This window comes from Didymella exigua (assembly GCF_010094145.1).
Source record: "Didymella exigua CBS 183.55 unplaced genomic scaffold M421scaffold_18, whole genome shotgun sequence".
Lineage (NCBI taxonomy): Eukaryota > Fungi > Ascomycota > Dothideomycetes > Pleosporales > Didymellaceae > Didymella > Didymella exigua.
This window is the reverse complement of record NW_022984792.1, coordinates 189,376-215,913: the sequence shown is the minus strand read 5'-3', so window position 1 is coordinate 215,913 and position 26,538 is coordinate 189,376. Positions and strand designations below refer to the sequence as shown.

The following is a 26,538-nucleotide window of genomic DNA, read 5'->3' as shown; positions in this document are numbered from 1 at the left end:
CAGAGTAAGCGACTCAAGGCCTGTGGATGTGAACGCAGACGGTCTTGTAATGCACCTTGCCATGTGCCGTGTCACTTTGGTAGTCTTCACCGTTGAGTCATAGGTCGGTTGTCACAGCGTCAGAAATGTTCTTGATCAAGCCAGTGAGGTCGTTCAGCGTGCCGTTGCCCGATCCAGCATTCCATACTGCTATTAGTGCCTCAGGTCCGAATTGCGCCGGGGATGCGTGTGAATAGTACTCTGTAAGTTCGCCCTTGAACGATTGCGCGAATATGTTGGCGTTAAGAGCTTCGCTCATTTGGGGGTTCACGGTGTAACTGGAATATTAGCGGATACGCGTATGTGAAGATGAGGGTGAGAACTTACAGGCACGAAGCTGGAAATAGCCGAGCATACTAATTTTTGAGCAGATAGCATTTCCCTGGTTTGTTTTTTCGGGTCTTGTCGCAGTATTGATCCTGATTTTTCTTTAGTACGTATTAGCACGTGCCTTCGAATTCAATTTGCTGCGTTGTCTCGTTTCGATCGACCGCTACATGCCACGTAGTCCATCGCTGATCAGCAATTATGTTATAACCCATGTTCAAGATATCTTGTCGTTGTGTTTCGCTTATGCAATGGAGGTCAGCTGCTCTGTAGTAGCCGTTCGAAGGATTCCTCGAAAACATGTGCTCGTCTATTACTTCTTCTTTGAGTTGGGAATTGTGAATCGGGTCAGAGTATGTCTTCACGCAAGGCCTTACTTCGCATGAGTAAGCCGTGTAGCTGGGCTTCTGCCAATCAAGCACGCGAATCATGTCAATGGTCGGCTCTCCACATGCCGCAAGCATATGTCGGGCCTCTTCTGTAGAGCCCGTACCGCCGTCGAGCTGTAGAGTCAGACCTTTGTAAGCCATGTTGGGATACTCTGCGAATGACGTTATCTCGTCGGCCGAGAAGTTCATCGGGTTCGGCCATGGCTTGCTGACTAACTCGGAGGTGACATCCTGACATGTGTGACAGAACGCAACAGAGCTGTACTCTTGAGCAAAAGTGCCTGTGACGATAGAATCAGTACGGTGGGTTACAGTCTTTGTTGCAGCTGAGCAAGAGTTAACAGCTACAGTTTCCAGTAGAACAATCCCATTCCAACTGCGGCTTGTTCGTCACGTATATGCCCTGGTTCACCGCATTGCGGAGATCCCACGGAAGACTGATCTGCATGGAAGCCTGATTGAAGTCTGTAGAGGTTGATTTGTGGGATGGCTCCTACTTTGTCCGTGTAGATGCGCTCACAGTCGACTAGTGATACAATTTGCTGTGAGAAGGGTTCCAAGAAGAGTATGACGATTGTGACGATGGCGCCAAGCGAGACCACAATGCGACCAAGACCATGTCGAAGGAGAATAGCCGCGCCCCACGGGCCACGGCTTGCAAGATCGTGAGCCTGAAAGCTATGCAGAGACTGCGGCTCTCGGAACGAGGTCCACTTGACATGGCTGATACCCTCTGCCAGAACAAAGGCGCAAGAGGCTTTGATCAGCACGCTGAACGCAGCGATCAACGCATTGACCGATAGTTGCAGCGGCGACTGGGAGAGAGGCTTGCCGTTTGTCCGAGAAGTAGTTGCGATGATCCCGACTAGACCACCGACTAGCAGAATACAGCTGCCTGCTTCAACCACCATATGAACGATGCCTTCTTATGCGCTGATGGGATCTCATTTATCGTTTGCGATGGTTGCTTGAGGTCTGAGCCGGTGTCTGTTTGACTCTCCAGCTTTTCTCAGATAAGACCAAACTATGGACTTCGCGGACTCATTGACATGTTGGATAGGCGAATTGTCCACCGGAGAGTATTGAGTCGATGAATGAGCCATCTTCAGGAGGTGTATTGTGAAGACGAAAGGGGCCAAACAGTGGAGAAAGAGGGAACGAAAACAAGAGATGGTTTTGAGCCGCCATCACACCACCGTGCATTAAGAAATGACCAAGCACTTTTGGTGGCTGTCCAGGGCGTCCAAAAGGTAGCGAGGTTGTTACACACCGACTGCATCTCGTCGCTGAACAAATGAGCAGGCTTTTCCATTGGTTGAGCATGCGTGGGCCAAGCTTATTACCTACCGGTATCGTTCGCTCATTTTCCGCGCCGCAAGTCACAATGTGTGCTGGTCGCGCCTCCTTCAACTAATGCAAGATTGCTACGTGGACACCCATTGCTTGAGTCTCGTCTATTTCGGCTTGTGCGGTGCGGAGCAATCACCTTGCACCCAAGGCTCCTCTTGTACTGTCGCTTCGACTGCTCACAAATCAGCATGTTATCGTTGACTATGCCCCAACAGGGCTTGACCACACACGTGAGTTCCTCCCACGGAGACAGAAACACACCCGCCTCATACAATGATTTTCATTGTTCTAGCGCATTTATCTTTATTGTTACGCTATGCCCCTGCCCATTACCAATACCATATACACCTATTTATCCCGACCCAGTGCGCGGACCATCGTTTCCCCTTTCAAAAGCGTGATAGCAATACTATTCCTCCCTGTTTCTCGCATCCTCAAGCGCCCTCTCCCAATTATAAAACTTCATGTAAATCCCCTCCGTAATGCTGATACAGCTGCTCCCAACCGCACACCCCGTCCACAATCCCAACAATTTCCAATCGGCCTTGAAACACAGCGCCAGCGCAAGCGGCACAGCAACAACATAATAGACAAAAAGATTGCACCAGCCGCCAATTGCCTGCTTGCCGAGTCCCCTGAGCAGCGCATTGACGAGCGCGGTGGTAGAGTCGCAGAACTGGAAGACCGCTAATAGAGGTAAGACAGTGGAAACGATATCCTGCACAACAGGATCGGTGGTAAACGCTTTCGGCAGAATGTTTTTGCAGCCCGCGAGCAAGGCGAAGTCGAGCAGCCCGATGGCGAGGAAGGTAAGGATGTAGCATTTTGTCGCTATCCTTGCCGCTGTCAAGCTGCCCGCGCCAATGAGGTTCCCCAGACGAGTGGATACAGCGACACCCACGGAGAATGGGACGTGGTAGATTGCAACCGCCATGGTCATCACTATGCTCTGTGCAGCGAGGTGTGCGGTGGACAGGTAGGAGGAGCTGAAGGTCAGAATATCAAACGCAAGCCACTCTGTTTCGACCATGATTATGCCCGGGATGGCGAGGCTAGCCATAGGTCCCCAATTCGTGAATGCGCTTTTTGAAAAACCGCCCCAGCACGATAGACTCGAGGGGTTGATGAAGTAGACGTAGATCCAGAGCAAAACGGGGAGGAGATTGTTGCTCACGACGGTCGCGAGCGCCGCGCCTGTCAGGTTCCAATCCAGAACGAAGACAAAGACGTAGTTGAGCATGATGTTGATGGGTGTTGCGATGAGGAGTACGAAGAGGGAGGCGTTGAAGAGACCTTGCGCTTGTGTGAAGCGCTTCCCGGCTTCGAAGATGGCGTAGCCTGGGGCGCCGGCGAGGAGGAGCGAGAGATACTTTCCTGCGAGGTGGGCGAGCTCCTTCTCTGGGACCAGCGCGGCGAGGATCCAGCCTGAGGTCAGCCAGAGCGCGCCAATGGGTATCGTGACGAGTAGCATAAAGAGACACATGCGCTGCAGATGCAGACCGACCAGCGTCTTCTTCCCACTCCCGTACGCCTGAGCACATAGGGTGTCCAAGCTCGTAGCCAGTCCTTCGTACACGGCCAACCCCGTGATATTCGCCGTCATTGAAGCCAGCGACACAGCACCCAGCTCATCCGTTCCGATGTGCCCGACCACAAAGATAGTCACAAGGCTGAAATTGTACTGCAGTAGGTACGTGAGCATTAGCGGTATGCTGCTCTTGAACAAGATCCTGGCCTCGGCGCCCGCCGTCGTGTGCAACTCGACCGTCCCATCTGGGCTGACGAGTCTTTCCAACTCGCTCGCATCCGGCAGGGTGCCGTACTGCTGGCTTTTCTTCATGGCCTCAGACAACAATCCAACTCTTTCCTCACCGCTGGTGGAGAACCGTCGCGGTCCTGCACTTGCATCCATCTTCTTTTTCTTCGTCTTACTCTTCCCGATGCTGGGGCAGCTGGAGACGAATGGGCAGGGCACGAAATTGAGTGCTAGACTGGAGATGTCGGTGTAACATTCATTGTAGTAAGATTTGTCTTTGAGATCTGTCAGAACAGCCTCGACCTCGACGACGTCGGAGGCGGGCCGCGGTTCTTCTGCATCTGGTGATGATGGGGTTGTTCGTTGGGCTCCAGCCTTCTGCAGCTCCCCGATAGGTGGGGATTGGCCGGCTCCGCGGGGCATGGCGACAGCCTGCTAATCGAGTTGTAGCCAAGCGCTGTGGGTTAGCGAGCACCCATTGTGCCGCCGCCTGTAGCTGCTGTGTTTGTTTTCCCGTAAAAGGTCGAGGGCCTAGCGGTAGGATCGTGAGCCTGCGAGCGATGGAGTGTTGGTGAAAAGGGTCTCCTCATCTCCGGGTGTGGATCAGATGCGTGCGGCGAACAGACTTCCCAGGGTTCTTATCTGTGAAGCTGCAGCAACGATGATGCCCGTTGCGCCTGCCAAATCTTGGGTCTCTCGAGCCATATTGCGTGCTGCGCGAGCACTGCGCCGAGCGCTGACCTGGGAAGAACGGTCGAGGTCCGATTGGCGAGGAGGCTGCGGCTGGAGGTGCGGTCTGCTGCACCTCTGAAGACCAACTCGGTCCATGCGCGTTCTCATCGTATGCATCGTACGGTGTTGGCGTTGTGTCTTACGACAATTACGCATGCAAGTGCTCGAGTCGTGCAACCATGTGTGAACGTGGTATTCTTGTGCAACAGGACGGCCGATTGGTAGGGCGTTGATCAACGAAGGCACGAATGAGATCGTACTCGCGCTCTCCGCAATGCGAGACTCTTAGTAATGCAGGTATGTGTGCTTATGGCACTGCTGTGCGACAAGACGTCTAATTGCTGAACAAGAATCAGTGATCCTGTTTGATTGACTCACAATGCAGCAACCGACTCACCACGCTTACGAGGCTGTGCATACCTATCAAACGATATAAACAATTGATGAAGTATCTTCCTTCCAGCTACATAGGAGTAGCTGACCGAAGACATGTCTTTCCATCTACCACTCTATGGGATATCTTCATTTGAATGGCGCTTGCAGCGACCACTTTCACAACTTGCCTGGTGATCTTGAGTCGTCAGACAGAACTATCGCCAATCTCAACCCAACACCTACTCCTGCCCTTTACCCTTCGGTTGCGCCAGCTTCTCGACCTCAGGATCCTTCGTAACCTCCGCAAAGTCCGGTCTAGGCAACTCGAAAGCCTGTGTTGTCCGCGCGTAGGTAATGCCTCCCAGCCTCGAAATCGGCTTCATGACTGCGGGATCAACAAGCACGCCCTGCTCGTCAATCGCATCCTCCCGGACCCAGAAGTTGACCCCTTCGAGGAAAGCAGTAACGCCCGTTTTCTTCCCCGGCGTATCAGGGTTCTTACTCGTCCACTCTGTCGTATCAACCAGCTTCGCCTCAATGCTGAACACCGCCTCCTTGACCCTGTCCGGTCTGACAACCTTGGACTTCTCCGGCGTCAGCCCGCTGAAACTCCACTCACTTACGCTCTCCGGGGCATTGATAGACGTGAAGTTTGCAGCCTCCACATATTCCTCGCTGATGATATTGATGACCGCTTCCTTTGTCTCGAGCAAGTTCTTCAGCGTGTCTTTCGCCCGGTCCATCCCGCCTGCGAACCCGAGCACGAAAATTGGCGGGTCGTGGTTCACCATGTTGAAGTAGCTGAACGGCGCGAGGTTTGTGCTCTTCCCATCCCCTGAGATTGTGCTTGTGAAACCCACGGGGCGCGGTATGATGGCGCTGATGAGCAGTTTGTAGTTGTGCACGACGGGGCGACCGGACTCGTAGGGGTCGATGGAGCGGTGCTGCTTCGACGCGTTCGAGGCGTCATTCGCACCTGAGCCCGTCTTCCAATCTGGCTTGGGCGTCTGCGTGTAGTGAAAAGATGTATTCGCATCGAATGGCGGGCGAGAGGCTTCCACTGCTTTGAAGTCGCCGTGTGGGTTGCGCTTGATTTCCTTTTCGGCGTCGTATTTGTTGGAGGCCATGGTGGGCGAGCGGGCGAGCGGAACGATCTGAGCGAGCTGGTGGGAGGATGTAAAGGCACGGTAGGTCGGTATAGCCGTGCGGCGATCGAGGTTCTTATACAGACCGGTCAGAATTGTACCTCTGGTCGTATTAAGCGGCAATTTGATCGGCATGGGACGTGGATAGAACATCGGAAAATGACGGCGATGATGACATGCCGCTTGCTGGTAATCATCTTGAATTGGACTCTAATTGTGTTTGGTGTGGGATGTGTTTTCGCCAATTTGTCTCGAAGGAGCAGCCTCACGGGCTCTGTGAGCCCTGCATTTCTTGGACCTCACATCACCTGCCTTCGACACTTTTTCCAGAAACTGATTCAGCGCGTCTACCGTTGGTATCCGGTCCCACGAAGTAGCCGAAGCTATGCGTCGGCGCAGAGGAGCGCGGGGTAGCTGTCATCTACCCCACTACAGCTCTAGCTATCACAGCTCCAAGCCAAATGAGGAGGCAGCCACAGTTCCAAGATAGCAGATCAGGTATTTGATATACGATAGCTCAAATTGACGTTGGTCCGTCCCTCCTTGACACTTGTACTCTCCCGCATCCATTGCTGCTGACACCTCGTCCTTGTCGTGCTACTAATACGCCGTGCAATTGCTTTGGCGCTCGGACATCGCTCGGCGATCGTGAGACCTGATTAGAGAAGCTTTGAAATCGAAGACGGTACGCAGCAGATCAGCACAGCGAGAAGTGGCAGTGGGAGAGCTGACGAGTATAAAGCCACGCTGAGTAAGCTTTCGAATTGAGTATATCACCATCATGGCCGACTTGGAAACATACAAGCTGGGAACCTTTAAGCTCAAGTCTGGCGGAGAGATCCCAGATGCTTTCATTGCGTACAAAACGCTGGGTGATCCTTCACTGCCAGCGATCATCTATCCGACGTGGTACTCTGGCCGTGCGTTTCCCATTTGCGGATTCAAGAATCTCAGCTGACTATCACCAGTGATCGCAGACAACCTCTGGCTCACAGGCTCAGACAAGACGCTCGACCCGTCGAAGTACTACATCATCATCCCTGCGCTCTTCGGTAACTCGCAGTCCTCATCCCCATCCAACACACCCAACCTACACCCCTTCCCAGAAGTTCTCTTCTACGACAACGTCCGCGCGCAGCACGAGCTCGTAACCAAGCACCTCGGCATCAAGCATGCGCGCGCCGTGCTCGGATGGAGCATGGGTGCAGGCCAGACGTACCAGTGGATGACGCAGTACCCGGACTTCATGGATCTCGGTGTGCCGTTCTGTGGAAGCGCGAAGACGAGTCTGCATAATCAGGTGTTCCTCGAGGGCGTCAAGAGCGCCTTGTACGCTGCAAAGGGGACCAGCTCGGCGGGTGTGGCGAAGCCGGATGTCGATATGGCGGAGCAGCAAGGCGCGCGATTGAAGTCATACAGCAGATTTTCCGATGAGAGCACGAAGATTGGGTTGAAGGCGCTCGGCCGTGTGTATGCTGGGTGGGGCTTCTCCCAGGCGTTCTATAGGGAGAAGTTGTACCAGACTGCGCCGTTGCTGGGGTTCAAGGATCTGGATGATTTCCTTGTGAACTTCTGGGAGGCGTGGGCGCTGTCGAAGGATCCGGAGAATATGCTCGTTATGGCGCATACGTGGCAGGCTGGTGATTGCTCGCAACAGGAGCCGTATGATGGCGATTTCGACAAGGCGATGCAGGGCATCAAGGCCAAGGCGCTGGTATTGCCGGCGAAGACGGATCTCTACTTTCCTCCAGAAGACTCTGAGATCGAGATCGAGGCCATGAAGCCCGGAGTTGGGACGTTGAAGGTATTCCCAAGTATTTGGGGTCACTGGGCTGGCGGTGGGTGTTTTTTCCAGGTCGTCTGCGTGAGCTGAAGCTGACAATCTCCAGGTCCTGGACAGAGCACTGAGGATGTCAAGTGGCTTGACGACAACCTGAAGGAGTTTTTTTCGAATAACTAGATCATGTGCAGTGGCTGCCAGGTCGAAGTCAATGTATTTAGCTTAATTGCTGTATTGGCTTTAGATCAACTGAGCCAACAACTGTAAACCGGCCGTGGAAGCCCTTGCGTTCGATCACGAAGACTTTATCAACGAACCAGTTTAGCGATCTGGGAGCAGCAGCGTCTTGGTGATTGTTGAACTCAGCAACCCCCTTACTGATCTCGTTCCTAACTTGTTCCGCTACCTTGTCAGTACGTGCTTGCCCCACGGAAAGGTGAGGCATGAAAGATCTTTTATCGCTGTCGCATTCAGCAAACTCAGCTTGCAGATCGGCTTGCAACTGCTTGATCTTGTCATCAGGGACTGGTCCAAGCCAGACAGTTTTGCTTGTCTTGCTGTGCGTGAATGTACCAGGTGGGTCAGCATTTAGTGCAACTTGAAAAGGTCGAATGCCAGAGATAGCCTTCTCGAGGCGCGCCTGAATAGCCTGACCCAGGCGAGGCACGTTGCTGTCAGACGTCTCCAGCGGTGATGCCAGGAACGGGTAGATCAAGTTGATATGGGGCGGCCATCTTTTGAAGTTCTTGTCATGGACAGAACGCACAGCTTCAATTGGCGATGTGATGCTCGATGGAGGAAGTAATGCAACTGCAGTTTTGTAGGTGAGATGCGCTGGGAGCTTGAGTGCCATATTTGGATCTGAGACGCTGGTGGTGTTCTCACGCGTCCCTAACCTCGAGGCGTCGAAGCACGAGAAGGCTTGGCACTGATCATTACGGAAGCGGCGCATCGAAGCTCTTTGCGACGCATTCTGCGCTTCGATCGGCAGGTCGCGCCGCCATGTGGGAGCGCTCATATCGCCAGTACTAACATCGCAGGATCACGCTGTTAGCGACCCTCGACCCCGACACGCTGCCTCAGCCAGCTGCCCTCTTCTTTGCGCCCAGCCCGCCGCAGCACCTCGGAGCGCGTGCGGTGCGAGAACGTCGCTCCTTCGAAGCAGCAGCACGCAGCCGCCAGTATGGCAGAGACACAGTCCAAACAGTGGGGCGTCACGGCTCCCATCTCGACATCGCAGCCGACGCCGGGCGACTTGAAGCTGAATGATGAGCTTGTCGAGGAGCTCACGCGCCAGAATGTCTTCGAGAGTCATGAAGGCTCAGATATGAGGTACGGAGACGTGCATTGTACATCCACGAAGTCAGCTGACACAGCACAGAGTGCGAGTCCTCAGGCACATCCAGGAAGCTGTCGACAAGTTCTGCAAGCATGTCGGCAAGCTCAAGGGCCTGCCGCAGTCGACCATCGACACCATGAGCGGCAAGATCTTCTGCTTCGGCAGTTACGCACTTGGTGTCCACGGGCCATGTGAGTCTACTGGCGACTCTTCATAATGGCCAAAGCTGACCTCGACTCTCAGCTTCTGATATCGATACCCTCATCGTTGCGCCCAAGTCGGTCTCTCTAAACGACTACTTCGATCACTTCGAGAGGATTTTTAGAGAAATGTCCGACGAGAAACTCATCACCGAGATGAACCCCGTGCCCGAAGCCTTCGTCCCGCTGATCAAGATGGAGTACTCTGGGGTCAGCATCGACTTGCTCTTTGTTTCGCTCCCCTCCATGACGCAAATACCGAAAGACCTCGAGGGCGTAGACAAGAACATGCTGCGAGGGCTAGACGACACGGCGATGCGCAGCGTGAATGGAACGCGTGTAACGCTCGAGCTCATGCAGTCGATACCCCAGATCAAGAGCTTTCGACATGCTTTGCGAGCAATCAAGCTCTGGAGCACTCAGCGAGGCATATATGGAGCCGTCTTTGGATATCCAGGAGGTATCGCCTGGGCTATTATGGTCGCTCGTATCTGCCAGCTGTACCCTATGGCATGCGGCGCCACCATCCTCACGAAATTCTTCAGACTTATGGGCAAATGGCCCTTTCCTAGGCCGGTCATGCTGAAGAACATCGAGGAGGGCACGCTGAATCTCCGCGTATGGAACCCAACCCAGTACCCTGGAGACCGCGCTCACCTGATGCCCATCATCACGCCTGCATTCCCGTCCATGTGCTCAACGCATACAATCATGCACTCGACCCTGCATGTCTTGCGAGAGGAATTCGAGCGAGCGGACCAGCTCATCAACAGCGAGAGTGGTATACTTGAGGGCAAGAAGCAGTGGAGGGACCTTTTCACGAAGCACACATTCTTCACCAAGGACCACAAGTATTACCTGAGTGTCATTGCGGCAAGTCGCACGGAGAAGGCACACTCTACCTTCTCGGGGTTAGTCCAATCGAAGTTCCGTCTACTTTGCAAGAACATTGAGGACGGCCAATGTGGCATCGACATCGCGCGACCCTGGATGAAGGGCATCAGCCGTGTCCACCGATACAACAATGAGGAGGAGGCCGATAAGATCATTCAGGGACACACTGACTTTCAGATAAAAGCGTCAGAGGTGCCTGAAATCGCGCCTGGTGAGGATTCGCCGGCAGGTATCATGTACACCACGACGTTCTACGTTGGTCTCAAGCTGAAGCCTGGTACACATACTCTCTTCTGTGCTTTCGAGCTACAACTGACTTATTCTTAGACGGCACAAAGTCTCTCGACATTTCATATCCGGTGAGCGACTTCAGGAACCTCGTCACTACCAACAACGGCTTCAATGAAAAGCTCAACTCTGTCCGTGTGATTCACACTCGCAAGTAAGAAACACATACCATCCTCATAGATTTTTTGTTAACATTTTAGTAACCAACTCCCCGATGATTTGTTCAGCGAAGGCGAGACGAAAGCCCCGAAGCCCTCTAAGAAAGGGAAGAAGGGAGACGTGAACAAGGCTGCTAAGCGCCACTTTGCCGAGACAGGGCTCGACGTGCGTATAACACGAATCACCAAGACTTCGAGACGTATTCTCACGGCTCAGGAGCAACTCACGCGCTCTGGCTGACAATGGTGCTAATGTAGGACAGCGAGCAATCAGCAGCAAAGCGCCAACAACACGAGAAAGAGAACGGCACCAACGGAGTCCACAAGCCAGAGGGAGCATAAGCTCTCTGTCAGCTAAGCTTGCACATGTTCGATATCCTCCTTCCCCCATCTTGTTCGCTCGTTAAGGGTACTGGACATCTGACACTACCTTCGTGCAGTCACGGTTGCACCATATCACCCACCCTGGGCGACGACTACCCAGACCAATACCATGACGAGTCCATGTTCACAGTCAAAAGGCAAGTCGCCGTCACGTCCACCAAACAGCGATCGCCAGCGGCATTCGTTCAGCTTCTTGCCCATCATACAGAATTCGCATAGCAAAACCGGTAAAAAAAAAAGGTAAAAATGGCAGCAGTGATGCGCCACCTTCCAAACACAAAAAGGTTTGTACAATACGCGTCGCTTCCGACGCAGTCACTTCTCTTCTTTCTCATAATGCACTACTCGGTCAGGTTTGATTGGCTTTCACTCGGATTTGGAGGCGTTTCTCTTCAGCGATTATGCATCTTTCGGCGAAATGGAGGGATGGGGCAGTTGCTACAGCCCTCAGATTTCAGGACTTGGGCGGAGGTACTCACAGAAGGGTAGGGTGATTTCGCACTGTTTGTATCCGGATTGTGTACATAAGCCAAAACCAGACAACAATCCACCACCATTTGGAGCCTTGGGGCTCCGCAAAATCGAATACGAACTCTCTTCCTGACACGGAAATGTACTTGGTGATGGCTCGACAACCCTCTTGTTGATCGTTCGCAACAACAGCCCAGATATCAACAGGCTCTCCAGGCCTGGTGGAGTGTGAGTTGATGGAGAGTGTCATGGCGGAGGTGTGGCAAAGCAAAGAAGGTCTGATTCTAAATGTGTAAGAGAGAGAACGTGGGCGAGAGTGTCGATTTGGTCTGGTGATCGAGTGTAGACATGGGGTCGGTATGTTGAGGTTGTCGTGAACAAGTTCAGGCAATAAGCGCGTGATGCGAAGTATGTGATAGAACCCATTTGACGGTGGAAAGTGATATGCGATGAGGGTGGGGAGGACGATATGGCGGTAGAAGCTGATAAACATAACGTGGTCGGTCATAAGGGTGGGATAGACATGGAACGAATTGCGGGCATGCGACTGCAACGCTGGGTCTGTGGTATTGAGTTCGGTCGTGATGGCGGTGCACCTTATATACGTGATGCTGGACTCGCGGACTTTTGTAGGTGAGGGGAGAGCACCGGTGCTTTGCAGGTAGTGCGTTGAAGAAAATACGTTAACATGTGGGGAACCAGGTGACATGAGCTTGTTTTTGCATGTAGATGGTCTGAGCCGCATATTCACATTGTTTATGAGGTGCTCGTATGGGCATCGTGGTTTCGTCCAGCGACATCACGGTAGAACGATACCTACGGCACTTACATTCAAGCTGTGAATTCTGCATTCTTTTCAAGACGAGTGCTGTGCAGATGTTACTGCAGTTCACCACTGGCGATGACGTTAGCGGTTGAGTTAAGCGCTGTGGTCGTCGCCAGCGTGTATGTTTAGGCTGCGACGAGCCTCTTTCAGTTTTCAGAGACCAAGATCGCGAGATCGATCGATGTGCTCTACTCTTGAGATCGAATTGCGAGACCAAATTGGCTGATCGTGTGTTTCGATTGAGCGGTGGTGAATCATGTTTCGTTTTTTACCCTGGTGGTCTGGATCAGCAACAATCGGATGTCAGGCCTACAGTACCTGGCCCAGATTCGATGTTTTTGTCAAACGTGACAACCGCCCAAGAGCGCGGATACACCTGGACATCTGATAAATTCGTGGTTAGCTCTGCTCTTACAACCGACATTGCTGGAGCTGAAAGCGCCGAGCCTGAGCTGAATGATGGAGAGATGTTGAGCGCAAGGCTTATACAGTGGAGAAGACATGCAGTGATATGGCTGGCCTATCTCGAGGAGCCAAGTACAATGCATGTGTGTGAGAAGCACTGGGGAAGAGGGGGCTGGGGATCAGGGATGTGAGTTGCTATGGCATTTCTACACGACGAGGCTTGCATATGCGTGAGAATGGAGATATTGCAAGTTGAGTGGCTGGTGTCTCCGTGAGCTCTGACCTGCCCAGAGATGCTGCATCGTCCCGCTCTGCAGTGCCTCCTGATCGTGGCGCTAGCTCGGACCCGGCCTAGCCGATGTAACCGCTCATGTTCCACAACCTCAGCTTCTGCAACTTCACGCACGTCCCCTCCTATATCTCATTAACGTACGCTACTCGGGAATGCTGAAACAGGACCGATGAAGATGCCGAACGGTGCGGCTGATCGGCTACGCAAATGGTCCAGTCAAGCGATAGAGTTTTAGTATGGTTCGGACAGCGTGAGTCGTTATTCATTATCTCATACATTACGTGCATACATACAAACAAATTAGAATACATGAAAAGTGAGAGACTGATAGAATGCCTAGGCAGTTGCAGTACAATCGAGAAAATGCAAGCAAAAGAACCTCCAACAAACCGAAATACTAGTTTTTTGTACAACAGTGGTCGGGGCGATCAATCACTCGCACGGCGAAGGATCGACCCCAAGCCCTGAGGCGATCGAGTATGAGCCATTCAAAGACGGCAGCGAATACTGTGCTTCTTGCGACCGATGTGTGCGCTCTCATCGTCGCTTTCCATCGATATATCCTCCCCACATGCTTTCCTGTACGCCTTCTCTAGGAACTCGATGTGCTTCGTGTCGTCGGCGTACTTGATCATCTCTGAGAAGGGTAATCGTGGGTTGCGGCCATCCTTCTTGCCCGGAATGCGGATGTGGGTCGTACCGTGCTGCCAGTAGTTGTCCCGACGATCGAAGACCTTGGGGCAACCTTCGACCCGGCACTCGTGCTCCTTGACACCAAGGTGGATACGCTGGTGTCGCTTCAGATGCTCGGGCCTCTTAAATCTACTCTGACAGTCGGGCCAGTCGCAGTACTTCCATTCAACAGTGGGGCCGTTGATCGGTTCTCGTTTGCCAGTGACGGGATTCACCTCGTAGCCTTCCACGTCAATGTGGCCGTCGTGTAAACGTCTGAATACTAATTGGGACTTCGACTTGGAACCTCTCCGCTTGGACACACCATTGAGACGACGCTCTTTTTTGACAGTCTTGCCACCCTTGGGCGAGACATGGATTGATCTTGTGAACTTCTCCTCGGCCTCAGATGCCTCAAGCTCCTGCTTGACTTGAACCTCTTGTGGTGAAGGTGGGAGCGTCATAGGTGCATTGTCATGTGGGGATGTTGCGAAGGTCGCATGATCAAATGGTTCCGTCTCCATAAAAGAGCTGGAGTCGTTGTCATCGACAAGGCCATAGTCCTCATGGCCGACCATAGCGTCAGCAGGAGCGATGGTTTGACCGACTATGGAATGTGCGCTTGGTACTGGGTGTTGCCAAAATGTTTGCTGCCCAGTCATACCGTACTCCAGATCCGAGTGCTCGGGAGCGGTCGAAAAACTCCAGTTGGAATTGGTCGACGTGGGTGTGAGGTGATCAGATTCAGAGAAGGAGTTCATCTGAGAAGAGAGATATCCTGCACTCGGAGCCATGCTATCCGGTATCCGCATGGGTACTTCGATACTGCCGGCCGGTACAGACCAGTCGTACTCCGTGGTCGGTGTTTTCATCGGGAGACCCACGGTGCCCAAAGGTAGAGCATGGCGAAGTCCGGACATTGTCTGTGTTTGAAAGCCACCAAAGGGGACATGTTGCCAGCTTGCCTCTGAGAACGGGCTTCGCTCTGAGGTGGGAGTTGGTACCGAGTACTCAGAAGCTGAAAGCGACACGATCGAGCCCCTGCGTTCCTCAATGCCGCCGTACGGTGAAGGAGGGGTCAGGAATCCAGTGTAAGGACTGAAGCCCGGAGACATCTGCGGTGTGTCTGTCGACACGCCACGACGATAACCTCTGGCTGCGGAATTCATCATTCTTGCTGAGGTACTATACTTCATTAATCAAGATTCTCGAAGCTAAGCGCAGTCACTTACTTCTGATGCGAGGTCGCTTTTCAGAAGAAGGGATGATGAGATCTCGTGGTGTCGGTAGATGGCTGCTCTTGATTAAGAAGATGGACGTTGGGCAGACTTATGAATCAGGGTCCATGGTGGAAAGACTGAGATCATTCGGCGGCGGCGGAAATGCGGGATCCTCTCACTGACCTTTGTGGCACTTTACACAAGACTAGACAAGAGGCGCGGTCGCGAACGCAGTGGAGTCAGGGCTTTGGAATGGCGTGTAGTCTTGCCTCAACCGTACCGATGGGAATTTGGGTGAACGACACCGAAGAAGCTTTCCACTGGATTGTGGTACGCCTGCAAGGGCTCCGGGCGCAAATCCAGGTACTCTCCGCAGCAGGACGGCCAAACTCAGATCGGATAGTATAAGAGCACAACAGTCTTGCGACAGGAGCGGTATGAAAAGAGTATACAGCCTTGCAGACCGCTCAACGTGTCGATGGACACTGCGATGGGCGTCTGACTTGGGGCGAGCTTGTTGCGCACTGTAACCTGAGAGACTGCCAAACGCCTCCTCGTTGTGATGGAACCTCAGGACCCTACCATGGGGAATGTGCCATCGAGCTCAGTCGTCAGCTCGCTTCGAGTTTCATTGCTCCCAGCGCACCTGGCTTCACTGGCCCACCACATCCTCGGTGGACCCGTGTAAAGCTGGGCTCTCAATTCTCAATACTGCCTCATGGACTCTACATCTACTGTGACGCGAATCGTTGGGCGGAAGCTGCTAATTCATCCGCAGAGGAATGTTTCTAGTGGTAGGGACCGGCCTCATCTGGACTAGCTGGTGGAGAGACCATGTTGTACGACAAGACTCGCCCCGGCCAAGTGGATCTTTTTGGCCGACTTCTTACAGCAATTTCTACTCGCTGCAGCTGATACTAAATACACCAATGCTCATCAATGGCACCACAAGATCTTCTCATCAGTGCGATCTTTCCTCGATATGCCAGGATACGAGTCTTTGTCATGACGAAACTCCACTGTCCGCAGTGTCCATGCATACATAAGTAGACTAGCTCTGATATGTTCTGTCGCATCCAGATCAGTGAGACTGTTTGACCAGCTACTGTTGTTTGTTTTCTGCGAAGGAAGCGACGGGCATGCGTATGCTGGGATCTTGCGTTACACAGCATCAGAGACGGCAGAGCAGTCAGGCTCACCATAACGATCAATCGTAACAAAATCTCCGACCTGGACAAGCCACTTGCCGCAGTGGTGTCATAGGCTGCTTCAAAATCTGCACCTTCTGCTGCACATCAAAGGGAATGCGGAGACCTGAAAGGCAAACGCTGTCTACTAGTCTCCATGGTCCAGCAGGCTCTGCGGCATAGTCATCAACGCCTCCGACCTCAGCAGTAGCAAGGCTGAGTGATTGCGAGACGGTGTCTTTCCTGAAGACATGATACAAAAAGGGTAGCCTGGTTGGTGTACGGTGCTTTCCTCGGCGCAACTCTACCGTTCACCAGGATCTACTCGGGTAGCTCACGGCTAGCAACTGGATCGAACGGAATCCTGCATTTATCCTTGAAGGTACGCCTCTGATACTGTGGATAACCGCTGTCAGACCAAGACGAGGTGTCGAAGAAGTACATCATCCCGACGTTCCAACCTTCCGAACTAGTGCTAGAACGAAACGGGAAAACGGAGTCCAGCGATACGCTCAGCATCCACTGATATGGATCATCAATATTGTATTTTGTGCTACGACCGTTGGCACATCTCCAGACTCTATCCTCCGCGCTACCTCAAAGGGCAAAGCCGGCCCCACACTGAAAATGACGTGCATTACAACGCATGGAAAGCACTGGTCAGTCTGAGCGTAGCACTGCGTCAACCTGCAAGCCAAGGTTCAGCATTGGCCAAAAGTCACAATTTGCGAGTTTGTACTACCTATGCCAATGCCGAAAGAGGCGGGCTTGCGCAAAAAAGCAGACTTTTCAGACAACTCTTACCGGTTCTGATGAGGGGCATGAAGATGACCTGGATCTGTGAGGCTTCAGTTCTCGGTTTGCAGGCTGAGATCCTGCGGGTTCAAGCGCATGGACACACAGAGTTACGCTCATGGTCAGAACCGACTCTAACAATGGCGCATGTTGAAGTTTTAAGAGACCTCCCCACAACTTGTCTTTGTCTAAACATCGTTTCGAGTCTCCGGTTCATATGTGTGTGGATCCAGATTTCGGTTCGAGTTTCCTGATAAACATCAAGAGAGCACGCGAAAGGAAGATTGCGGGATACTGGGCACCTTGCCCCGGCATCTGCAGGTCATGCTTGCTTACGGTCAAAATGGGTCTGGTCGCTTCCAGACTTCCTCGTCGCGTCGACTTCGCGTTTCTGAAAGAAGGGCGCCTCTTAAGCGCTCGCGCAAATATCATTGCAAGAGGCATAATCATTTCACTGCGTCTCCCGGACATAGCACTGCATGAGGTGTTTGAAGGATTGGGCCCATATTCCTCCTCCTCGCTTCAGACTAAGCCCATTCCAATCCTACCATATGAGGCGTGGAGGATTTGACAGCCCGTCTACCTCTCTATCTTGGGGTATTGGCACGCGCATAACAAGCCAGATCGGCAGCATGACGGAGATATTTTGATTCCCACGACCAATCCTCATTGCCTGAAAGCTTTAAAAATCAAAAGCCATGACGGTATCTGCACCAAGATGGCATGGTACTTTCGCATTGCGGTTGTACTCACACAGACACGCTGTTCCCGAGAGAAGCAGAGATCAGCGAGGACAGCGTACCTGCGACGCACCACAATCGCTTTTCCCCACTGTTGATGACGGCGCGAAGAATATGCGCGACATGGCTTGCATACATGACAGCAAGGGCAACTGGTGAACAGTGAGTTCGCATCAGCGGCTGCAGACGCAGGCCAAGCGACCATGTATCTCTGTCTGCTTGACCTCTTGCGTCCATTTGTGCGAGGATTGGCGGCGATGTTGAGAACCTGACTGAACATCGGCATCAAAGTGGGTATCAGTGTGGGCATCGGGATGATCAGCAGTCGAGAGTGGTATGTGCGTCCCATGAAGCTACCGCAGGTACCTGACACAGCGACTGTTAGTCTCACTCGCGACCGTAGTGGGGTCACAGTACTGTCGTTGCGCTGTGGGTCCCCGTTGAAGCAAGTACTCAGGGTGTGCTCGGTCCCCCAACGGTCTGCCGTGTGATAGACCTCTTTTTCACTCTCCATCCACCGTTGAATGGGCTCTTCGTAATCCGTTTTTAGTTTTCTACTTCGCCGACAGCATAATGACCATAGCTTTGGGCACATTCCTCGCCTGATCTGCCATGAGGCCAAACCCGTGTTGAGCCGAGCATTCTTTTGATGTCTGCGGCAGGCACGTAAGCCCGGAAGGCATCATGTCATACACGAGATAGAGCGATCATCGGTTCATTGTACAATGAACCCAGATGATAAACGGCCGCCACCGACAATGAAAGATGCGTTCTCACTGTCGCTCGTGTGTTAACCGCACTGGCTTTTTCCCTCCTCGAAGTGCTGAGCTCAGTTGGAACATTTCAGCTAATGTACAAGAAGCTGAAATGTCTCAAGAATCCGTAGGCAGTTTCCGTTGCAGCAGCGACAGCGCAGGACCTTACATACTCCGAAACGACCACGAGGAGCTCGAGCCTAACCTCTTAAATCAAACTGTGAGCGTGTCGTATGGCATTTCACACAATCCCATGTTGATCGATTGAGAGATCGGGGTTAACTCCGCGCCTGCATGACAGAGCCGTTGGTTGTGTAACTTCATGAGAAGAAAGGGCCGATAGCAACCAGATGAGCGGCTCGTGATGGACAAGTTGATGCACCCTTCTGCTTTGAGGGCCTTCGTCTCATCTTTGACAGTATCTCAGCCTATCATTGTCGATTCCGCGCCTCCGCGCATCGTCAGCTCGACCCATGTGACGTGGCGACCCTCATGATTATGCGCGACATACTTGCTTCGTACACTGGGGAGAAAGGGGTACATACTTAGATGCCATCACTTGTACCTCAGGTGGAAAGACACTGATGGAGTGACAGAAGTGTGGCTGACCGGTGAACTTGTTACGATCAATCGTTCGAGTTTGGCCAATTTTCTAACCATGGCCACCACTCTGATAGCCACTTCGAGATTCTTCCCAGTCGATCTTCTCGGTCGTTCTCTCGCACAGTTCCAATCATCTTTTCTTCACCAGTTCTCCGCGGCCCGACTTCTAGTCCACTACTCCACTTACGCTGCTGCTCACACATTCTAATGATGCAGTGCGACATCATCGAAGTCCTGAGTCCATCCATTTACGAGCTTTCTCTTTTCTGCCTCTTCTCAGACTCAGCGATGCTTGCCAAAAGCCCAACTGTGAGGAGCTGGATGCGCTTGGAAAAACGTTTCACGCATTGGTCATACATCTAGACATGTCAGGGAAGCAAGCCCAATTCCAATAGTGAACCGACCAAAAACGGGACTCCAGCGCATCAGCCAGCACTTCATCCGCGGACAGCAAGGCTGTTGAGATATTGATGAGCTACACTGCTAGCATATTCGAGAGTTGGTACCTTGCGCCTCAACATGGGCTCACTGTCCATCGCTCCATCCCGTGCAGCAACGGCCGAACGACAGTTTCGCATGAAGACGTCGCAAGATCATTGGAGAGAGCTGTATCGATCATGATGGTCCGGCAGCAGCCCCCAACTTCACCTGTGTTTCATCACGTAATTGTGTGTGATCGTCTAAGCTAGACCCATCGCAATGGCTTGCGAAGGTCTCCCCGTCCACACAAGTCACTCCTCACTCCGTCATATTGTCCAACATGAACTTCGGAGAATTGATTGCGAACATCTTCCCAAGACTTCACTGTGCTGTGGCCCGTATGTTTTTCATGGATTGTGCACCCTGGCACACCGATCACAAACAGCTGGCCGCCCTGTTTCTGACTTCACGACGTGATGTCGTGCATGACAACCCCCGCTTTCTGAAGCACTCGCCGTACTGACAATAACATGCCTGTATGCCACATGTCGAGCGATCGCATCTAGGAGCCTTTCACATTGCTCTCCGTACACCGATAAGACCGGTGAACGGTACAACCCTTGCTATCGTGACCATGTGCTGAGGTGTTACTGTGCTCTCACGGACAATATTGATACTTTCAACCTCCCTAGCTAGCTCATAACTGTTTGACCCTTTACGGAAGAATTACCTACGAGAACTCGCGGCTTGCACCAGATCGACAGGGCAGAATGCAAAACTGTGCCACTACCACAAAAATCGAGGCTAATTGTAATAACGAATTTTCTGCTTTTGAGACAATGCATCGCGCCTCACCAAACAACACTTTGCTCGCAATTATTGAAGGTTGATACCGTGATGATCTCTTCCAACCAAAACTTCTTCGTTGTTGTTGCACACTGTGTGAGTGAAACCTCCGTCAGTGCAGGTGCATTTCAAGCGTCGGACAACATCATACAATTAAACTTCGAGGAGTAGATTATTGTGACCAGGTTCGGATATTACCATCCTTTCAAATAGAGAGATCTGCAACGCCATACTGTGTTCAACAATTCCGGTGATGGTGATGGTGATGGTGTTGTTGAATGTCGATGGTCTATCCACATTCACAACAAACTTTCTGAGCTGACTGCCGAGGATGTTCTATCACCATGAAGGTTGAAACACTCATGGTTGAAATGATGAAGGATTGCTGCAGTACGACGTGTCGTGTCGAACACTGTGCCGCATGCTTCGAAATCTCAATACTTACTTCACCGATGTATAATCTACAGACGGACATAAGAGTAGGCACGTCAAAGAAATCTAAGATAGTGTCATAATTGAGGTGTCTTGAGCGGCGTATAACCTCAAACAACTCAACGAGCATCTACAGTTGTGACAATTCAGAAATGTGCAAATGTAGGCAGTATACTTCAGGTGCCATGCATAGCTGGAACTGAAGCGGAAGAGCGCCCAATCGTACGCTGTACACGATGTGGCTCTTTGAGAAACTTGTGCACAGTCGAAGTGCATACTCTTTTCGGACAGAAGTGGAAATCAGACTCAGCAATATTGTCATGTACACAAACACTGATATTAGGTGCTTCTTTACAGTCACCTCTTCCTAGCAATCCAGAACACGGGACGATAAGTATTCTGAAGCATGCTCCTGGGGTTTGAAATGTAACCCGTCTCTATCGTGCCAGATTCCTGCTTCTCAATACAGAATCCCAGATGCTCTACCAGTGCCATTACTTCATCGTTGGTGAGCTCGACAGAGCCCGGGTCGCCGATGCCTGCATCGTGAGCATAAGAATACCCATGGCTGTGATCGTTCTCTTCAGGACTCTTTGGTCCTTGAGGTGGTTGATGCCACAGCAGTGGCCCGAGATTGATCCATAGGCCTCCAGGCTTGAGACAATTGCGCACAGCTTCGATGTACCGGATGATGTTGGGCGCAGTGTCAATGAAGAAGACAGTCGCAACGGCTTCGAATGCACCTTTATAGTCTGGCGAGCTGTACAGAACGCAAAAGTCGCCTGTTGACATGCTCATTCTCTCGTTTGCTGGAACTTTCGAGCCTTCATTTATCGCTAAAGCAGTGCCTGGATGTATATCAGGAATAGCGAATGTCTGGAATTGATCGGCACGAGAGAGGTGGTTCGAGCAGCTCAGAACGAAAGGAGCAATGCTGAACTGCTCAGCTTTCTGAGTGTGATTTAGCACCATAGAGCTCGCCATCAATTCATGATACGAGATCTCGTTTCCTTCGACGCTGAAACCAACTTGAGAAATGTCGAAGACAAAACGACCAAGTCCAGCGCCAGGCACTAAGACCTTGATTTCTGACCTGTCCAAGGTCGGGTTAGACAGTGATCGGGCCGTGAATTCTGCATTCAAGGCCTCCAATACTGGACCAAAGCATTTTTCTCGTTCAACGTTGCCCGCAGCAGTCCAATCACGGTAGAACTGATTGATGCAACTCCTTGCCTTGTCCATATCATTTTGGGTCGTTTGAACATTGAGATGATCCATGACGATTGAATAAATCCGATACTCGTCTCGAGCAAACTTTTCAGGTATGATCGAAGCGACCCAGTCACTGTCAATAGTTGGGGCAATAAAGCCCTTGAATCCAGCCGTGAAGATGGCTTCGGCAAGTTCCGCATTACTGTCAATGAGGTCGTCCAGTCTGTTCAGGGAGTCCAGGAATGAAAACGGCGGCTTCGACAACATCGTCCAGTATTCTTGAGGTAGAGAGTAGAATGCCTGGCGCCGAACATGCGTGCCATTTAAGTGAGCCAGACGGCGATACGAACTGATAATGGTCAGTATTTACCATCAATCTCGGGATTAAAATCGTGTACCGAAAGGACTCCAAGACCGAGAGTAAATGTCTCTTCTCTTCCGGGTCTGCTAAAGGGTCGAAGTCGCCCTCCCACTCTTTCCCTTCCATGTTGGCGTCGTCCATAGCGATGCGAAGTAGCAAAAACAGTGCGATTCGAGGACCCAAGAGATCACATGTCCGTTGGGAAAGGTACGAAGTACGTGGGGTACGTCCGTGCGTTGTGGTTGGTGGGGTGCATTCAAGCTCACCTCTGCGGGAGCACGACACACTTACACAATACTATGGCTACCACAGGCACGAACAGTGACGCGTCACATGCGCCGATCGAGATTTCTGTTCCACTGCCTCTAGCCCCACGAACGGACATCAACATAAGACTTCACGACAACGGTCCAAATATTACACTCTTCCTCACCACGTCCACACCTGATGCAGCCTCCTCAGTACCTCTGGGCTCATTGGTGTATGCTATGCCAAATGTGCGAGCCCCAAATTTTGCTTAATCTGTGGCCCAGACTAAGCTAATAAGACCTGCAGAGGGTCACACCAACCCAACCGCTCAGCACACCTCTCTTTACTCACAGCGCGACGCTCGATTTCACGACACGCCTGTCTAAGCTGCTCGCACGCAGAACCGGCAAACCAATCTACGTCAGTAGTTCGATGAGCTTCGTGAATGCCGGCATGGGAGGCACAGTCGAAGAAGAGATGGAAGGCTTCAAACGCGTGTTACAAGTCGTCATGAGCCTGTTGAACAAGGAGAGCGAGACGGCGAGATAAGAGACAGATCAAGTCTTAATTCCAATCAGAGAGGCCCTGCAAGACATCTGACACTTGGAAAGCCACCCAAAAGAACCTGAACCACACTGGAACCAGCGGAACGGCCTTTCTGGAAGGGACAAAAATTGGCCATACCTTGGGAATGGACACCTCGGGTCAAGGCGAGCAGCATGAAGAGCAGCGCGAAGAGCACGGAGAATTTTCCCGTGTCATGACAACAAAACCAAAAGTCCTGAAAGAATTCTCGAGCGCAGTGTTATTGGCAGACTAGTTATCCAATCCCCACCACGCTCGGCCCAAAATCACGTTACTCCTCATATCTTCTGGAATGGAGCCATGTTCCCGCATGAACCTATTACACCCCCTTGAGATACCTCTTGGCGGACTGCTTAGCCTCATCAGAGTTGTTTGGGTTGTTGACGATTGCTTTCAGACCGCCAGAAACGTTGTTCGGGTTCTTATCTCCCTCATACTTGCTGGCCTACTCAAAGTTGCCAGAGTTGAGGACCTGTAGAAGTCAGTCGTCTGAGAAAATAGACAAGGTGTTATGGACTCACCTCACGGCTTTGCTGTTTGGACTCCTCCGAGGTATTCGGGTTGTTGATGTTACCCTTGTGGCCACCGGCGATTTGAGCGTCTGTAGGCATGTTGATGATCGGGGACCTATGTTTGGTCGGTATTGGAAAGGTTAAACGGCTTATGGGGTGTTTGCTGAAGCTGCCGTGTTGAGTTGATGATGAGAACAAGGATGAAGGCTATGGTACCCGTAAACCTATGGAGGTCTTCAGTTGTCGCCTCTGACTGCTCGCCATACCCTACCGCTACATCAATGATCGAGCTCCCTCGACAATCGGAAACATGTCGTTAAGCCAGAGCCAGTTATCACCTTGCTAAACCATCTCCACGCCCTCTTGGAATCCCAAGGTCTGACAAAGGCAAGCCGCTTCGTTAGCCCATCGCAGCAGGTGAAAGCATCACTGCAGTTTGACCCTGGCCTAGCTGCCGAGGGCTGATTGGGAGACTGAACGGGTTATATCCAATCGAAAAGCCTCGGGCTCGCAACATGGGGGAATTGTGAACGTCGCCAGATTGCACATGGACAAATACAAATCCCCATGAGACGTCAGAGTGCCTGTACCTGGCAAATCGATATACCGAGAGGGGACATCCAGATCGCGTGAGGATCTTGCGTAGATACGGGGACCTTGGGAGATCTCAGCAGCAGCTTTTGCAGCCATTGATGGCTGAGCGGACGTGACCGCCCGTGCATATTGGAATGCTTTCAAGCGTAGCTCCGTCGATCAACAACTGTTGCTCTACTTAGCTACACGTGACGCGATTTATAACAGTGGGCGCTGTAGCGTCTATGAGCGTTGTGGTGAATGCATGATGTCACACTCATTACGAAATCGCAGAAATCGTGACTTCATGAAGACGCGTTACGCGACTAGCTCGACACAGTATCGTTGAACAGCTACCCTCAACCGTCCGTTTCCTTCCAGGCCAGTAATCCGTGCTCAAACAAGCGGTTGACGTACAACCCGGCGATGGAGTTAGATTCCTCGGGATGTCATGACCTTTTCTTGCACACGTACGATCAGTACCAGCACAAAATACCAGCACAACCATTTCTGGCAGGAAACACAAGACAGAATTGTGAATCGCCATCGTAACGACAAAATTTGAGCGACATATGATCGCGATGTGGCGATTTGTGAAAACCGCACTGGTCTGCCGAGCCTACGCACATTGTCATTCAGGTCACTGACGAGGGGGCAGGACATAATGGACCCCAGAAACACAGACGAAAGTACGACCGCGGTCGAGCCCAGAGGCAATAAAAGATGACTTGATGCAGCATAGCTCTCGAGAGGTCGTCTATTGGTCCAAATTGAGTGTGTATCTTCTATATCTAGTGTTTCCCTAAAGAAGAATCGTCAACAAGCACAAACAGTCCAGCTCGTGTGGAGCCGTGTCACAACGGTCCCGTCTCACTCAGACTCGATGACTCCTCCACCAAACACGTGTCCTCGTCCACCGTCTGTTTAGGCAGCGACGCTCAAACTAGCACCTCTGCAAGCGAGCCAGTAGCTCAAGCTTGCTGAGATTCTCAAGTGTGCATCGAGCCGCCCTTGCGCCCTCAACTTCCTTTCACGCGTAAACAAGAGTCCTAGGGCTGAGTTGTATTGGATCATGATAGACCACATCTGAGACAACACGAGTGGTCGTGTGTCAGAAGGCCATCATTGCTACGAATCCTGGCTCAGTGAATCCCACGCCTCCAGCCGGCTGCCAGAGTCATCGCCTTCCGAGTGTTGTTGATTGGGCAAGTAGTTGCTTTGTCTAAAGTGGTTCCACATGGATGCAACAAATAAGTGCATGTCATTGAGTGGAGTAACGTGTCGCTGAAGCGAGCACAAAAGTAGTAGGCCGTTGCTCCGCTGCGGTGGTGGCCATGACGCCTAACTTCGTAATGATTTCAATTGCAAGGCAATTTGTGACTGAGACGAGAGACAGATCTGTAGGACGAAGAGGAGATGTGCTTTGAACGCATGAAAGGAAAACCATCATGGATATCTAAAGTCATCATACCCATCGAAAAGGTCTGTAACCACCTTCATCATGGGCTCGAAGAGGCTGTCTTCGTCGCCTGGCTCGCCGCCAAAGAAGCGGAGCTGGTGAGATTCCACAGCCTTTGCCCTCTCCTGCTCAAGTCGAAGTCGATTCTGCCATGCGAGATATGCTGAATGCCAGTGGTCTGCAGAGATATCTGTGATGGGCGCAGACATTGGCTGATACGAGGCTACCGTCGACTGCGAGAAAATGGTATCGAACGAATTACTCCGGATGTGCTGGATGTCTCGATTTGAACTGTTACTGTCCCGATGACGAGGACGGCTCCTGGTTCGCTTTCTGTTGTGGCGTTTTCCCATGTTGAAGTGTGTTGTTTTTTTTTGAGATTGTATAGATGCAAAGAGACGAAATACGATGTACAAAAGGTAACGAAAAGTCGCTTTCGCAAAGCGAACACTCCTGATAGTGGAATGATGGACAAGAGACAGCCTACCTTATATGCAGCGGGTGGGTACGGAGAACGCAATTACTCCGCGACGACAACCGTCCAGAGGCTGCAGTGACTCAGATGTTGTTAGACAGGAAACGCTGGCGTGACGGATCCGATTGCGGCCTATGTTGACGCCTGATTGGTCGTGGCGTGGCAAAAGCGGACCACCTGGGCAGCCCAACCTGCTTTCAACGAAAATTGGACTTGTTTCGACTCACGAGGATGACTTTACAACGGAAGCGCGCGTTCTCAAGATGTTGACGCAGCGACAATGCGCTCCATA

General features: G+C 51.9%; 12 protein-coding genes across 12 annotated transcripts; 4 read left to right on the top strand and 8 right to left on the bottom strand.

Annotated features, from left to right (window-relative positions):
- Positions 1–47: 47 nt before the first annotated feature.
- Positions 48–1,025, bottom strand: M421DRAFT_183116 (uncharacterized protein). The gene is made up of 2 exons (XM_033587911.1): positions 367–1,025; positions 48–317 (listed from the first exon to the last, which is right to left on the bottom strand). The coding sequence occupies exon 1, from the start codon at positions 942–944 to the stop codon at positions 480–482; it is 465 nt and encodes a 154-aa protein (XP_033447407.1). The 5' UTR covers positions 945–1,025; the 3' UTR covers positions 48–317; positions 367–479.
- A 36-nt stretch (positions 1,026–1,061) lies between these two features.
- Positions 1,062–1,885, bottom strand: M421DRAFT_422016 (uncharacterized protein). The gene has a single exon (XM_033593028.1). The coding sequence runs from the start codon at positions 1,664–1,666 to the stop codon at positions 1,100–1,102; it is 567 nt and encodes a 188-aa protein (XP_033447406.1). The 5' UTR covers positions 1,667–1,885; the 3' UTR covers positions 1,062–1,099.
- Positions 1,886–2,514: 629 nt separating this feature from the next.
- On the bottom strand, positions 2,515–4,017 carry M421DRAFT_101945 (MATE efflux family protein; the record flags this gene model as incomplete). The annotated part of the gene is made up of 1 exon (XM_033586707.1): positions 2,515–4,017. The coding sequence occupies one exon, from the start codon at positions 4,015–4,017 to the stop codon at positions 2,515–2,517; it is 1,503 nt and encodes a 500-aa protein (XP_033447405.1).
- A 929-nt stretch (positions 4,018–4,946) lies between these two features.
- Positions 4,947–6,505, bottom strand: M421DRAFT_422014 (uncharacterized protein). Its single transcript, XM_033593027.1, has one exon. It carries the CDS (start codon positions 6,246–6,248, stop codon positions 5,208–5,210), a length of 1,041 nt encoding a protein of 346 aa, XP_033447404.1. The 5' UTR covers positions 6,249–6,505; the 3' UTR covers positions 4,947–5,207.
- Positions 6,506–6,894: 389 nt separating this feature from the next.
- Positions 6,895–8,073, top strand: M421DRAFT_101943 (homoserine acetyltransferase family protein; the record flags this gene model as incomplete). Its single annotated transcript, XM_033586706.1, has 3 exons — positions 6,895–7,033; positions 7,082–7,951; positions 8,003–8,073. 3 exons carry the CDS (start codon positions 6,895–6,897, stop codon positions 8,071–8,073), a joined length of 1,080 nt encoding a protein of 359 aa, XP_033447403.1.
- Positions 8,074–8,110: 37 nt separating this feature from the next.
- M421DRAFT_65727 (uncharacterized protein) lies at positions 8,111–8,746 on the bottom strand (the record flags this gene model as incomplete). Its single annotated transcript, XM_033596259.1, has 1 exon — positions 8,111–8,746. The coding sequence occupies one exon, from the start codon at positions 8,744–8,746 to the stop codon at positions 8,111–8,113; it is 636 nt and encodes a 211-aa protein (XP_033447402.1).
- Positions 8,747–8,850: 104 nt separating this feature from the next.
- On the top strand, positions 8,851–11,104 carry M421DRAFT_422012 (Poly(A) polymerase). The gene is made up of 5 exons (XM_033593026.1): positions 8,851–9,225; positions 9,275–9,423; positions 9,476–10,603; positions 10,654–10,768; positions 10,815–11,104. The coding sequence occupies exons 1-5, from the start codon at positions 9,077–9,079 to the stop codon at positions 11,011–11,013; spliced, it is 1,740 nt and encodes a 579-aa protein (XP_033447401.1). The 5' UTR covers positions 8,851–9,076; the 3' UTR covers positions 11,014–11,104.
- A 2,534-nt stretch (positions 11,105–13,638) lies between these two features.
- M421DRAFT_93408 (uncharacterized protein) lies at positions 13,639–14,994 on the bottom strand (the record flags this gene model as incomplete). The annotated part of the gene is made up of 1 exon (XM_033598116.1): positions 13,639–14,994. One exon carries the CDS (start codon positions 14,992–14,994, stop codon positions 13,639–13,641), a length of 1,356 nt encoding a protein of 451 aa, XP_033447400.1.
- A 1,590-nt stretch (positions 14,995–16,584) lies between these two features.
- On the top strand, positions 16,585–17,390 carry M421DRAFT_182936 (uncharacterized protein). Its single transcript, XM_033587910.1, has one exon. It carries the CDS (start codon positions 16,757–16,759, stop codon positions 17,276–17,278), a length of 522 nt encoding a protein of 173 aa, XP_033447399.1. The 5' UTR covers positions 16,585–16,756; the 3' UTR covers positions 17,279–17,390.
- Positions 17,391–20,910: 3,520 nt separating this feature from the next.
- On the bottom strand, positions 20,911–22,561 carry M421DRAFT_422008 (methyltransferase). The gene is made up of 2 exons (XM_033593025.1): positions 22,431–22,561; positions 20,911–22,381 (listed from the first exon to the last, which is right to left on the bottom strand). Exons 1-2 carry the CDS (start codon positions 22,532–22,534, stop codon positions 21,178–21,180), a joined length of 1,308 nt encoding a protein of 435 aa, XP_033447398.1. The 5' UTR covers positions 22,535–22,561; the 3' UTR covers positions 20,911–21,177.
- M421DRAFT_182808 (uncharacterized protein) lies at positions 22,429–23,355 on the top strand. The gene is made up of 2 exons (XM_033587909.1): positions 22,429–22,890; positions 22,949–23,355. Exons 1-2 carry the CDS (start codon positions 22,585–22,587, stop codon positions 23,189–23,191), a joined length of 549 nt encoding a protein of 182 aa, XP_033447397.1. The 5' UTR covers positions 22,429–22,584; the 3' UTR covers positions 23,192–23,355.
- A 2,223-nt stretch (positions 23,356–25,578) lies between these two features.
- M421DRAFT_182801 (uncharacterized protein) lies at positions 25,579–26,252 on the bottom strand. The gene has a single exon (XM_033587908.1). It carries the CDS (start codon positions 26,122–26,124, stop codon positions 25,759–25,761), a length of 366 nt encoding a protein of 121 aa, XP_033447396.1. The 5' UTR covers positions 26,125–26,252; the 3' UTR covers positions 25,579–25,758.
- Positions 26,253–26,538: the final 286 nt, after the last annotated feature.

Excerpts from the sequence above, each read along its gene's own strand:
- M421DRAFT_183116 (XM_033587911.1), bottom strand. The coding sequence starts at position 944 with ATGAACTTCTCGGCCGACGAGATAACGTCATTCGCAGAGTATCCCAAC.
- M421DRAFT_422016 (XM_033593028.1), bottom strand. The coding sequence starts at position 1,666 with ATGGTGGTTGAAGCAGGCAGCTGTATTCTGCTAGTCGGTGGTCTAGTC.
- M421DRAFT_422014 (XM_033593027.1), bottom strand. The coding sequence starts at position 6,248 with ATGCCGATCAAATTGCCGCTTAATACGACCAGAGGTACAATTCTGACC.
- M421DRAFT_422012 (XM_033593026.1), top strand. The coding sequence starts at position 9,077 with ATGGCAGAGACACAGTCCAAACAGTGGGGCGTCACGGCTCCCATCTCG. Across the intron at positions 9,226-9,274 it reads CATGAAGGCTCAGATATGAG|AGTGCGAGTCCTCAGGCACA; the intron begins GTACGGAGACGT and ends GACACAGCACAG. Across the intron at positions 9,424-9,475 it reads ACTTGGTGTCCACGGGCCAT|CTTCTGATATCGATACCCTC; the intron begins GTGAGTCTACTG and ends CTCGACTCTCAG.
- M421DRAFT_182936 (XM_033587910.1), top strand. The coding sequence starts at position 16,757 with ATGGATCATCAATATTGTATTTTGTGCTACGACCGTTGGCACATCTCC.
- M421DRAFT_422008 (XM_033593025.1), bottom strand. The coding sequence starts at position 22,534 with ATGGACGACGCCAACATGGAAGGGAAAGAGTGGGAGGGCGACTTCGAC. Across the intron at positions 22,382-22,430 it reads TCGGTCTTGGAGTCCTTTCG|TTCGTATCGCCGTCTGGCTC; the intron begins GTACACGATTTT and ends GACCATTATCAG.
- M421DRAFT_182808 (XM_033587909.1), top strand. The coding sequence starts at position 22,585 with ATGTCCGTTGGGAAAGGTACGAAGTACGTGGGGTACGTCCGTGCGTTG. Across the intron at positions 22,891-22,948 it reads TGGTGTATGCTATGCCAAAT|AGGGTCACACCAACCCAACC; the intron begins GTGCGAGCCCCA and ends TAAGACCTGCAG.
- M421DRAFT_182801 (XM_033587908.1), bottom strand. The coding sequence starts at position 26,124 with ATGGGAAAACGCCACAACAGAAAGCGAACCAGGAGCCGTCCTCGTCAT.